The sequence below is a fragment of the Hyperoodon ampullatus genome (assembly GCF_949752795.1).
Source record: "Hyperoodon ampullatus genome assembly, chromosome: 12".
NCBI classification, from domain to species: domain Eukaryota; kingdom Metazoa; phylum Chordata; class Mammalia; order Artiodactyla; family Ziphiidae; genus Hyperoodon; species Hyperoodon ampullatus.
Genome location: NC_136925.1, coordinates 48,337,608 through 48,349,826, shown reverse-complemented (window position 1 = coordinate 48,349,826; position 12,219 = coordinate 48,337,608). Strand labels below are relative to the sequence as shown.

At 37.0% G+C, this 12,219-nt stretch overlaps 1 protein-coding gene across 1 annotated transcript in view; it reads left to right on the top strand.

Annotated features, from left to right (window-relative positions):
• The window catches only part of MAN1A1 (mannosidase alpha class 1A member 1), a gene marked incomplete at both ends in the record, with an annotated part of 167,912 nt that extends 166,468 nt beyond the window's left edge, over positions 1-1,444 (top strand). Inside the window, 2 exons of the mRNA XM_079716595.1 lie at positions 803-918; positions 1,318-1,444. Coding sequence (XP_079572721.1) covers positions 803-918; positions 1,318-1,444 — 243 coding nt within the window. The remainder of the gene's footprint in view (positions 1-802; positions 919-1,317) is intronic.
• Between the last annotated feature and the right edge of the window lie 10,775 nt (positions 1,445-12,219).

The window sequence follows — 12,219 nt, the reverse complement described above, 5'->3', positions numbered from 1 at the left end:
ACTCGTTGTAGTCAGGCAGCTATAGAAATGTAGGCTTATTTCTCTCTTCGTAGTTACCAGTGGTTTCATCCCATCTTTCTTCCATCTCAGACTAAAGAAAAGAAAAATGTATGTCAGAAATAGATACCAGCCATGTTTTTTTCACTGCTTTCCATTTTCTCTTTTATATCTGTCAGTCACCAATATCACTCAGTACTCCACAATCAATTTTTTTAAAATAAGATATTCTGATGATAGTAGCAGCTGTTTTTGGTCCAGTACACTTTCTCAACCAGCGGTTTAGAATCCCAGTTGACATGAACAATCTCTCTAGACCAGGCGTCAGCAAACTTTTTCTGTGAGGGCCAGAGAGAATTGGGCTTGGGGGCCCTATGCATTTACTCAACTCTGCCATTGTAGTGAAAAAACAGTCACACACAATATGTAAACAAGTGAGTGTGACTGTGGTTCAATAATACTTTACTTACAAAAACAAAAAGCAGGCTGGATTTAGCTTGTGGTCTGTAGTTTGATGCATCCTGCTCTAGAGCATAAAAAGAAATGGTAAAAATCACTGAAATTCCAGAACTAAATGTAGAAGTGTTTCCAATTAGATGAGATATACCATCCATATATCCTTTAACTTTTCATACTTTATTTGCATTTACATGTTATGGTTTTTTAAATTTTCACCTGAAACTATTGCAATCTATCATTCCATTTGAATCCTTATTTTATTTAAATGTGACAATCTAATGGTAAAAGTTTGTGACCGTCAGTTTACTGGCATGTGACCATTTTTTCCCCCCTCTTTGTGATTTAGGCCTTGGAGAAGCACTGCAGAGTGAAAGGAGGCTATTCAGGCCTCAGGGATGTTTACTTCCACAAGGAGAGCTATGATGACGTGCAGCAGAGTTTCTTCCTGGCAGAAACACTAAAGTAAGTAAAAATTATTCTGGATGTATGTGACTAAGATAGCTGAAGAGATCCTTTCTAGTTATCTTTATCATGAACACATTCAAATAACATCAAGCATGACTGCTTCCGAATGCCATTCTACATGCATGGCAGTAATTGCAGGTGTGTTTTCATCATCATGTAAGTTCGACAACTTGGGACTGCTCTGTATGGTTCTTGTACATGGGGACCAAAGCACAGAGCAGCTTCTTTCTTCGGCATTAATGAGTATACCCCTTAAGGTTTTGCTATACTTCACGGTTGTCCATGATTCTCCCATAAGATGAATGGAGACATTGATGTGTTTTTTTTCTGTCTCTTTGTGGTTTCACTGGCTGACAGGGTCTCTCAGGCCTCACATACCCATGTTTCTCTCTCCAGATATTTGTACTTAATATTTTCTGATGATGATCTACTTCCACTGGAACACTGGATCTTCAATACAGAGGCACATCTTCTCCCTGTACTCTCTAGGAATATAAAGAAAGTTGAAGTCAATGAGAAATAAAAAGACATTTTATATTTTACTCTCCTCCATTCCCTTCACTGCATACCTTAATAATTCTTTTTCTGGTGATCAGGCATATGATGAATTTTTATTAGTAGGTCTGTGATTATTCTAAGTTTTAAAATTGTTTTGCAGTCTTTTATGTTTATTATCATAGGCATAGATGGACCTAAATTCCTTATTGTAGCCTTTATTATTCATTCAGTGAATCACATGGTTTTTTGTTTGTTTGTTTGTTTTAAGTAATCTTTTATCTCTGGAGTTCATGAAGGTGTAGTATCATTTTTATTAAACTGAATAGAATGGTATACCAATGACCTCTTAATTACAATTTTGATTTGACTGCAAAACTTTTTTCTCCTCTATGAGGAGATGATGTCTGCTTTAAGCTGTAATGTTTTGCCATGTTGCAAAAAGCCATAATAATAAATTAAATAATAAAAAAGCTTTTTCCTTTTCAATTTCGTGTTAATCTGGTTTGTCTATCCACCAGAGACAGAACTTATAACTGTGACAAGCCTCCTTATGCAGGTCTATCATTATTTGATAGAATGTCTTCTAAAATACTTTACTCACATTTTAATTCAAATTAGGATGTCATCCCAAAAGGATCATCTCCTCTTGACCTCATTTCATTGGATCCATGGTATCTTTTTGTTGGTTACTTATATTAGTGTTTCCTAATTTGGGAATTAGTTCTCAGGGTTTATTTTAAATGCTCTGTGTCATCTCTGGACCATGTACTGGTTAATTTCTTCCATTCTTTACCACACAGTGAAGTGAGCTTCCCAGTTTTTCAGAGCTCTGCTGTTACCGAATTATATTTTTTAAAGGGAAATTGTATAACTTTTAGTGTGTTAGCTTTTGCTTTTATCTGAATATATGAAGAAATTGGGGCTCTCTCTGAAGAGAGGGTGAGTATTTCATATGGTTTTTTGTTTGCATTTCATCTTTAATTCTTTTTTCTCGAAAAAAAGAAACCATTACATTTCGTTCAGGTTTTTCAGATTTGAAAAGAGCCCTTTCTCAAATGTAGTAAATTATTTCATTTCAGTTTATGAAAGCAGGATTTAACTCTGAAAGAATTTTTGCCAATGTATCTATTCATGGTCAATTGAGGAAAATCTAATAAACTTTTAGGCCAAATTAGGATGTAGTGTATTTTGTCTGGTTAAATTCAACATAGCGATTTCTGCTTAGAAGTAATATATAGGAATGGACACTCCCAATCCCCTACAATCCTGTAGCAGATCAAAATAATTATGATTATATGACTCTTCAAAGCATTTTTTGAGATTTGAATGGCTTTCCCAAAAATAGATCTGGTGACACCTTGTGTTTTCTTATCATATTTGTTCATATTTTATATATATTCCCGTGAAAGGACTAATATGATGATGCATATAATGAGGTACAAAGATTTTGACCACCTGCATTTTCAACTACAGTATCAGCAATTTCATGTGATTCAACCTAATACTTTTTAAGACAATTATTTTCTTAGATCTCAATAGACTTAGTTGTTTTAGCTGTTTCAGCTTTTGAAAGTGTTTCAAAAGATTTCCTTTGTCTGAAAGGACCACCTTGTGTGACCTGCCCTTTTTCAATATTATTCATTCAAACAATCAATAAAATTAGTAAGTGAAAAAGATCCCTTAGTACGTCATGATTGCTATTCCCAGGACTTAAAGGCAAAATATAGAAGATTCTTGTTAAAATTGGGCCATATATATTTAGATTATAATTTTCACATGAATGTCCTTGGACTAGCAATTTAAATTAATTTATTTTCTTTGCTTTTCAATCTGATTTGAAAGAGCACAAGCTGATAGGTATTTCTGCAGCAGATAGGATATAAAAATCAGGTTGTGGGCCTCCCTGGTGGCGCAGTGGTTGAGAGTCCGCCTGCCGATGCAGGGGATACGGGTTCGTGCCCCGGTCTGGGAGGATCCCATATGCCGCGGAGCGGCTGGGCCCGTGAGCCATGGCTGCTGAGCCTGCGCATCCGGAGCCTGTGCTCCGCAACGGGAGAGGCCACGGCAGTGAGAGGCCCGCATACCACAAAAAAAAAAAAAAAAAAAAAAAAAAAAAAAAAAAAAAAAAAAAAAAAAATCAGGTTGTATGTACACACTGCACTATGACGTACCTTTTGTATTCTGGAATAAGTAGGCAAGAAGATTTTACTGTGTGTTGCTCGGCCAGTGGCAAGAACAAAGGTATTTCAATTCTAGAACGTGGATATTTTAACAAAACCCAAAACACCAAAAATGTAAATAAGATAAGAGATTAATATTATGGTGATGTAATTTAATTAAAGTTATATTTTGCATTAATTATTTTAAACAACTGAAGTCCTTAGGTAAATGCTGTCTTTCATTCATTTTCAGCAAAAACGGTGCAATTAAGTTTACATATGTTTTCACATCCCAAAAGGTGAATAATTAAAATAGCACTTAATTATGTGTTTCTGCATTTGTTTTGGGATACATCGTGCAATTAATATTACACATATAAGTTGTATGGCAGTTTACAGAACTCAGTGATGTTTGTTATGATGCCTTCATATGCGCTACCAGTTCTTTCCATTGATTGTTTTTGATTTGTACTTAAATCCATTCTGTCATTTCCAACTTTATATAAATCTCTAATGTTATGGGAAATGATAGCTCGACACATAATTTTTAAAAACTATATTTGTAAAATTTCTCTATTGTAAATAAAGCCTTTTAATATATCTCCTCATTTTTTTTTCCTTTTAAGGAAGCTTTTGAATATGTTGGGATGAGTGTGTACAGTTGCAAATGGAAATATTAGATCCTAACAGTGATTCCGTACCACACCCGGAGAATTGTGATGAGGAAATATTTCCCATTAAAAACTTTAAATTGCAAATAATGTTGCATAACCATCTTTAGTTAATCAAACAGTTTTATTAAGAATCTAAAATATGGTGAACACCAGGGCAGGTAGGGTAGAGGCAGGGAGTTGGCGTTAGAAATAACATAAAGAGTATGGTCCTTGCTCTTAAGTTTACAGTCCAATTGAGGAGATCAAACTCCCCCACCACCACCACCGCTGAAACAAAACAAAACAAAACAGCATTTCGTTGTGTTAAATGAGAAGTTAATTCTGCTGTAGATGGTCAGGCAGGCAGGAGGTCACTAGGATTTGAGTGGTCAAAGAGGCTTAGTAGAAAAGAGACAACTTAAGCTACAAGAGAGCCTACAATATTTTTTTAAAAGCATAGGTTTTTCAAATTCAGGTGGTACTTTTTTAAATGTTTCAGACATTTGGGTTGCTGTTCTCTCTGCCTGGAACTCTCTTTCCTAGATGTTTTTCTGGCTCATTCCTCACCTTATTCAGGCCTCTGCTCAGTTGGCACCTTATCAGAGTGGCTTTCTTGACAAATCAATATAAAATTCCCCATCACCCTTTGCCCCGACTCTATTTTACTTTCTATTTAACATTAGTTATATAACATATATGTTTCCTTAAGTGTCTGTTGTATGTCTAACTTCTTAGAATTTAAGCCCCATGCAAACAGAAAGTTACTTTATTGGTGCTTTCTCTCCCTGCCATGTCCAGTGCCTAGAGTGGCATCTCACACTTGGTAGTACACATTGAATGTTTGGTTAACAGATGAATGAATGAATGAGATTCTACCTTATGTTCATAGGCTTTGCTACAGCTATTTGCAAATGTCTTAAAAGCAGTACATTTTTAAAAAATATTAAGTACCAGTATTACATAACATGCTGTTGTTTTAAATAAATAATCATAAGAATGGGTAATTTTTTTATTGCTACATATAGTAGTTTTAGGGAAATATAGAGTAAATTGGTATTTATGACTGGAATCAACCCTCAACCAACAGGTTTTTTTTTACTCCATTTATATCATTAAGGTACCATGTATGGCCTTGTGTAAAATACACACCAAAAAAATTGTTAAGTCATGATTTCTTTAATACTGAGTTTTTTCAGTGTTTCTGTTTGAATAGCCTACTATTGTTTTCTGTAACTTAATCTCACAGTCCCTATATCATATAAAAAAAACTATTTCAATAGCATGAAGCAAAGAAATTGGTTTTTCACTTAACGTAGAGTTAGTCAAATGGGAACCTTCTGAATTCAATTATTTGTAACACAAATGATGTTGGTTGTGTTTACTCTGTTGGTGACAGGATTATTTAAAAAGATTCTAAGCATGATTTTTATTCATACTAATTGTCAACCATCCACACAGTGATGGCAACTTGGCAATCAATACATCTAATTTCTGATAATTATATGTAGACAGTTGCTTAAATTTTTAGGAAAACAACATAGATCTTTTTTAATTTAAGCACAGAGTTCATTATCTAATTGACCTTCTAGCTCCTTTGGTTGGGGCTGAGGGGAAATCTTATTTCATCTTTTTAACTGATTTAATGACCCAGAGACTGATCTCTGTTTTTTCCTGGCTCATTCCGTCTACACTGGCCAACACATGAGTCATAATCTTTACAAAATATTTGCCAGGCATCAGATATGCACATAAACTATTAGAACTACATAGGAGTCTAGACAGCATTTAGTCCAACTCTCTTATTTTAAATATGAGGAAATTGGGGAATTTTCCCAAGGTCAGGAACTCTTTTTTGTCCTGGCTCTGTGCTACCAGACACAGGGATTTGGTAAGATTTATGCTCATAAGAAAGAACAATATATGAGAGCATATGTTATATCCAACCAGCCACTCCAACATAAAGGTGTAAACTCAGAGTTCACCCTTGGAAATTGGTCTAAGGCTGTATTTCTCAAGGTGTGGGCTACAGTTCACCTGTATCAGAACCTCTTCTAGGTCTTGTTAAAATGCAGATTCCAGAGCATTACCCTAAATTGAGCAAATCAAAATTGGGGGGTGGTCTGGAATATCCATGTTTAATGAGCTCTTTCTGTTATTCCTATGCATACTAAAGTCGAGAGCCACAGTTTTAAGTTATAGGTAGGTGGAAGTCCTGAGATAGCAGAAGAAATCATGAATTAATTAGCAAGTCATGACAAGCATATGTACCTTTTTCTGAATTTTTGTTTCTACTTCAAGGTTTAAGCACAACAACAACTTGAAACATAATTTGGATCATTTTGGAAAACGTAGATTCATCCTTTCACAAAAGCATTTCTGAACACTAAGCCGTACACCTAAATCTTTAAGACACAGATTTACATTGGATTTTTAAACAACTCTTTTCTTATTGAGGTAATCTTAAAAGTATTAACTTCAATCACTCCTTTGTTTCATTTGCTTTCTTCTCCCAATAGCTGCTTTTAAAGTCAGTTCTTAAACTGTTTCTTCTTGTTGAATTTTAACATGACTGTCACTTGCACAGACTACACAGAATTCCTAGTTTGGCCACGTGCCATGTAAATATATAAGATGTTCTTGGAAATGACCTCTGAAAAGGACCTTCATTTCCACCCACACCCACCTATGCCCCCCCACCCCTGCCGCGTTTTTACATTCATTGCAATGCTAATCACCAAAGATTTTTTGACTTATGATCACTTTGAATCTCCTTAAGACATGCTGTTACTTACTAATAAATTAATGTAATTTTGTGTTACAGATCCATTTGATTCCCCAGCGAATGCAAATTACCATGAAAGCTTAGAGAGAACAGTCATAGATGCATAGCAACTTTTCCACATCCTGGGATATTTTGGCCTTAGGCTATGAACACATATTAATTCATAATTCTGCAAAAAGGGCCATAAAATGTACTGATTTTCAAATAGCATTTTCCAGAAAATGACTAACACCTGAGAGCTCTTTGTTTTGTTTGTTTTATTTTGTTCTGTTTTTTAACTTTTAGGAGAAATAAGTGATGATTCTCGTTCACAGAATCTTGAAGAACTTTGTTCCTGACTTTCAATTTTTATAGTTGTTGGTGGAAAGTAGAAACACATAGCTTTGAATCACTGCTTAGAACCAGGATGGGAGGTCACCATATCAACTTCTTAAGGCAAACACAGTGCTATTGGTCCCATTTCATGGACGTGACAGCTTTGGCTTCTTGGGACCCAAGGCCTCTATTTTAGTAAGTGACAGAAGGAGAAGCAGACTAAGTCTCTTCCTTCTTTGTGCAAAACCTCATCACCACCCTGCCAGTCCATACAACACTTTAACCTCACTAGTTAAATAAATCCTAAGTAAATTTCACTGCTATTCACACTGCTATCTGCTATTTCCAGATTTATAACTTTGTGACTTAATGTAGTCTTAGCAAGGAGCTGCAAAATTTTATATGTTTTAAATGCCACAATTAAACTAAAATCCCTCTAGTCTCTTTTCTCTATATGATGCAGTAGAGAAGGGGTAGAAAGTAGGTACAGTTGGGCCAATGGGAAGCAGACTTCACTGAGAAGACAACTGAGTTCCAAACGAGGCTCTATTATTAACTTCCCGCGTGATTTGGAACAAGTCCTTGAAGTCTTTACGTCTCAGTTTCCTCATCTGTAAAATGAGAGGAGTGATCAGCCTAGGTGGAGCAGCTAGGCTGTGCCTTCAGTGTTGTCTGTTGTGGATGCTGGAGCAGGAAACAGTAGTACACAAGCCAGGAATGTTCCATCCATGGACTAGAGGCAACCACGCCCAAATTATAAGACATCAAAACCTTCATTTTCTCATCTGTAAAATGGGAATAATAACACCTACATCGTGAGGACTAAAATAGCTAATATACGTACATGTTCTTAGCTCTATACCTGGCAGGATTATGCCTTCAGTCCCTGAATCCCAGCCCCTATTTCTAGCTCTGTAAGAAAGAGCTAGAAAGAATCATCTCTCTACCTTGGGAAGCCTCCAGCTCGTTTTGTTATGAGAACACATTTGCTGTTATTTTGCTTGCCATTTCCAACCAAATACCCTAGGCTTTTTTGGATGCTGTCCTTCAATCAGACTGCTTCAAACACATATTATTGCTCATCTTCCAAGGTCAGAGTTTAGCTCTTATTTTCTGACATGAGAACAGAAATATCCAGTTCTTTCTTCACACTAGTATGATGCAGTAATTGAAGACTTTTCCACATATTTTTTATTGAAGAACAAGAGGTTTTCTTTTAACATTTGTAGAAGAAAAGAAATAGGGTTCAACCCACCTGATTGCTGCTCTGGTAAGAGCATTATTATCAATTGTGTCACTGGTATATTCAAATAATCCCATGAAAGTAAAACAGTGACTGCAAACTAAGAACTGCTTTCAAAATTGAAGTATAGTTTTGTTTTCATCCCAGAGTAGCTTTGGAAACCAACGAATTCAATTTTATGAACTAGGAAAGATGGATGAAATAACTTCTGAGGGAGCCAGCGTTGCTTCCAAAATCAGCTTACATGTTTGAAAAGCACTTATAGTGACTTAAAATAATCATATCCAAAGAAGAATGCATAAAGTGGTTTTGATTGAGAGTCCCCTTACCTGTCCCCCTCATCCAAAACAAACAAACAAACAAACCCTTAGTTTCCACAGCAGTGGAGACACGCATTAGGTGAGAGTGACCCTTGCCTTTCCTCTGGTACTTCCCACCCCCTACCCCGCCCCTGCTCCCGCCCCCCGGTGACAGAAGACTCTTCACTCCTGAAGAGGGGCTTGCAGTTCTGCCCCAGATTCTGCCTGACAAAGTCACACAGTTCCCCTCCCTCCCGCAGCCACACCCTTGCTGACTTTCACTTTTCTGGACTCTGCCTGAAATGGCCCTCCCTGTCTGTCTTCTACTCTTCCTTTAAGTCTCAGTTTACATGTTTGTGACCTGTCTGCCTCTCTCTTCCCCCAATTTGTTCTTGCTTCTTCTGACTCTCCAAAGGACTTTATGCAAACTCCTATTCACATGCATCACACTCCGGTGTCACTATTTGTTTACTCATTCATTCATTCCACAAATGTTTATTAAGCACCCAGAGTGTATCAGACACTATCCTAGGTCCTAGGGATTCAGCAGAGAGCAAGTTACACTTGCTTCCTGTCTGCACAGAGCTAAAGACTAGAAAAAGGGCAAATATGCAAAAATGCATAAAATTTTAAAAGGAAGGTGCCATGGCTAATTAATTAATATAAATATAAGACAACATGGCATCTGGCATATATTTGTTTTCAGTCTGGTTGCACCCATCCTGCACTAGCAGGCGCTCAGAGAGCATCTGGTAAAGAGTGAACAAAGTGCTAAGAATGAAGAAAAAGTCTCAAACTTTTCTTCAAAAAAGTATAAACAGAATTTTCATCTTAAGTTTGACTGCAACAGAATACAGCCTCTGCTAGGCCCTACTAACTCAAAGTGGTACTTCTATCTGCAAAACTGAATGCAGATTCTATTTTTAGTGGGTAATCTAGTGTTTACCTTAACTGTGAGATACCTAATTATAAGCTGTCATTAGAAAATTTTATTCACTGTACTTGCAAAAGCAAACTCACCAAAAATAGGACAATTTTCTTATCTTTTAGTATGTTCCAAATATATCAATTGTCTCAGGGAAAACCCACAGGAGTCCAAGCGGTATTTCTGCATTTTAACTGCTTCTGGACTACACACCGCTGGCAAGGTCAACAGACACACCAGAGACTCTCTCGCCATTAGGGTTAGGCTTGTTTGTTTATTTTGTTTTGGGGGGATGAGGGGTTGTTTGTTCATTTGAGCCATCATAGATAAAGGCTGCTCACACATCTGAGACTGGCTTCTTCTGGTCGATGAAACACACGAGGGGCCCTGTCAGTGATGTAAAGGAGAAAGGACTCCTCTGTAGTTACTGCAGCCTTTTTGTAATCCTCTCTAGTAATAGGACCAAGGATTTTAGGACTCAAGCAAAGCCATTAATAATTACATTGTTATTTTCTTCCCAATAAGTTCAGCTTCCTTCTCCCAAGCTGGCCTTTCTTCAGCCATTCTAACGGTGACAAAAATGACTGATTAGAATTTTCACTCTCATCCACCTTATCTTCTTGTCTCTAACTTCTAGTGGAAGTGCTAATATAAATGAGCAAATAACAGAGAGGGAGAAAAACAAGGGCTCTCAGAGAGATTAATCGGTCCCTGAAAATCTGAAAGTGACTTCTGTCATTATTACAAGTCAATATACAGGATTTCTTTAAACGCTAGATAAAAACCATATAATATGTCAAAACCATGATTAAAAGGTAAATAAAAATAATGAATCTTCACAAGATCTTGGATTTATTTTTCTGTTTAAAAAAAGGTATACAATAGATGGTTTTCTTCTTTCCCCCTCATATAATGATGATTGCATAAAGGAGAAGTTTCAACATTTCCACATTGTGTATCTGGGCTTTTAACCTCTCCCAAAGATCAGATAAAGGCTGCCAAACCAAAAAGCATTCTTGGCTCATGTACACAGCTCATTCTTTAAATAGGAGATTCAGCATGTCCGAGCAAGAGCAAAGACTCCTCCAGGGTCTTTATCTATTGATTAAAACTGTACAGGCTATTCTGCTTAAAATGAGTCTTGAATACTCTCTAAAATAAATTTTTATTCTGTTTTGGAGTAAAAGGTGTAAAGGGAAAAATGAGACATACATACGTCCCGACCCTGCAAAAATATGCTATATTACATTTTTTGCCCATGATATTTCTATAAAAAGCTAGAAGCAAGAAAAAAAAATCGATTTGGCAACGAGATTGTAGTTTATCTCCTGAGAGGAAAATTCAAGACCAAGTGCCAATTACTACTCCGCTGGACAGAGGTTACTTGGCAGCTCCCCAATACATATTAGGAGCTGCCCTGAAACCTTTATTTAAACTACCGACATGCCCCACGTCTCAAAGGAGGTTGGAGAAACCTTTCTTCTGTGATTCTAATGGTTACGATACCAAGATTCCTAGATTCTCAGGAGCAGGCATCACACTGTGAACAGATTTGTCTAAATTGAGAATTCCTCCAGTTTCTTTTTTGGTCATTAGCTTTGTAATTATTACAAGTGGTATATCAGCCAGGGAAACAGAAACCACTCAGTCTCAGAAAGAAGAAATTTAACACAAAGAATTAGTTACATCGGTGATAGAAGAGCTGAGATGCCAAACAGTGGATGGTGAATTCTGATGGAAATTCAGCAATTAGCAACTGCAGTATGCCACTATCTGGGGCAGAAGCGGGAGAGACACAAGGTGGAGGTGATGTTACCAGTGAGCAGAAGTGATTGGAGCATGAGCTAGATCGACAGTGGAGGACTCACAGCAGAAACTGAGACCACAGAGGGAAGGAATAATCCAAGAGGAGCTAGAATCATGAAGGTGATACAGCAACTGCTAGAGACACCACTAGAAGCACAATGAATAAGAGAAATACACTGGCTTCTTCCTTTCCCCTACCTTACAGTCTTTTACCAATGCTTCCATTGGTCAAGACTACCAGGAAAACAGAGCAAAGAAGTCTGGGAAATGTAGTTCCCTGAGATGCAGAGCCAAGCTGAGGAAGTTCAGGGAATAGATATGAGAGGAAACAGGTAAACGTCACAAAAGTAGCTATAGCTAGACTCACCATTTGGAACCTCTTCTTAGCTTGAGAGGTCTTCATTGAAAAGACAAGCCTTAAGACTACCAGCTGCTAGAAACTAGCAGATTGAGAACCTTGATTGCAAGGATCCATGAGTCCTCCCTGAGCTGCAGAGCAAAAATATTGAACATATTTTTGAGCCTTCATATCTCAGTGATGAACTTGCTGGTGAGAAGCCACATTTGCCCATCCGTGAAAGATCCAAAAAGTTTAACAAGTGCTTTCAGTCAAAGAAT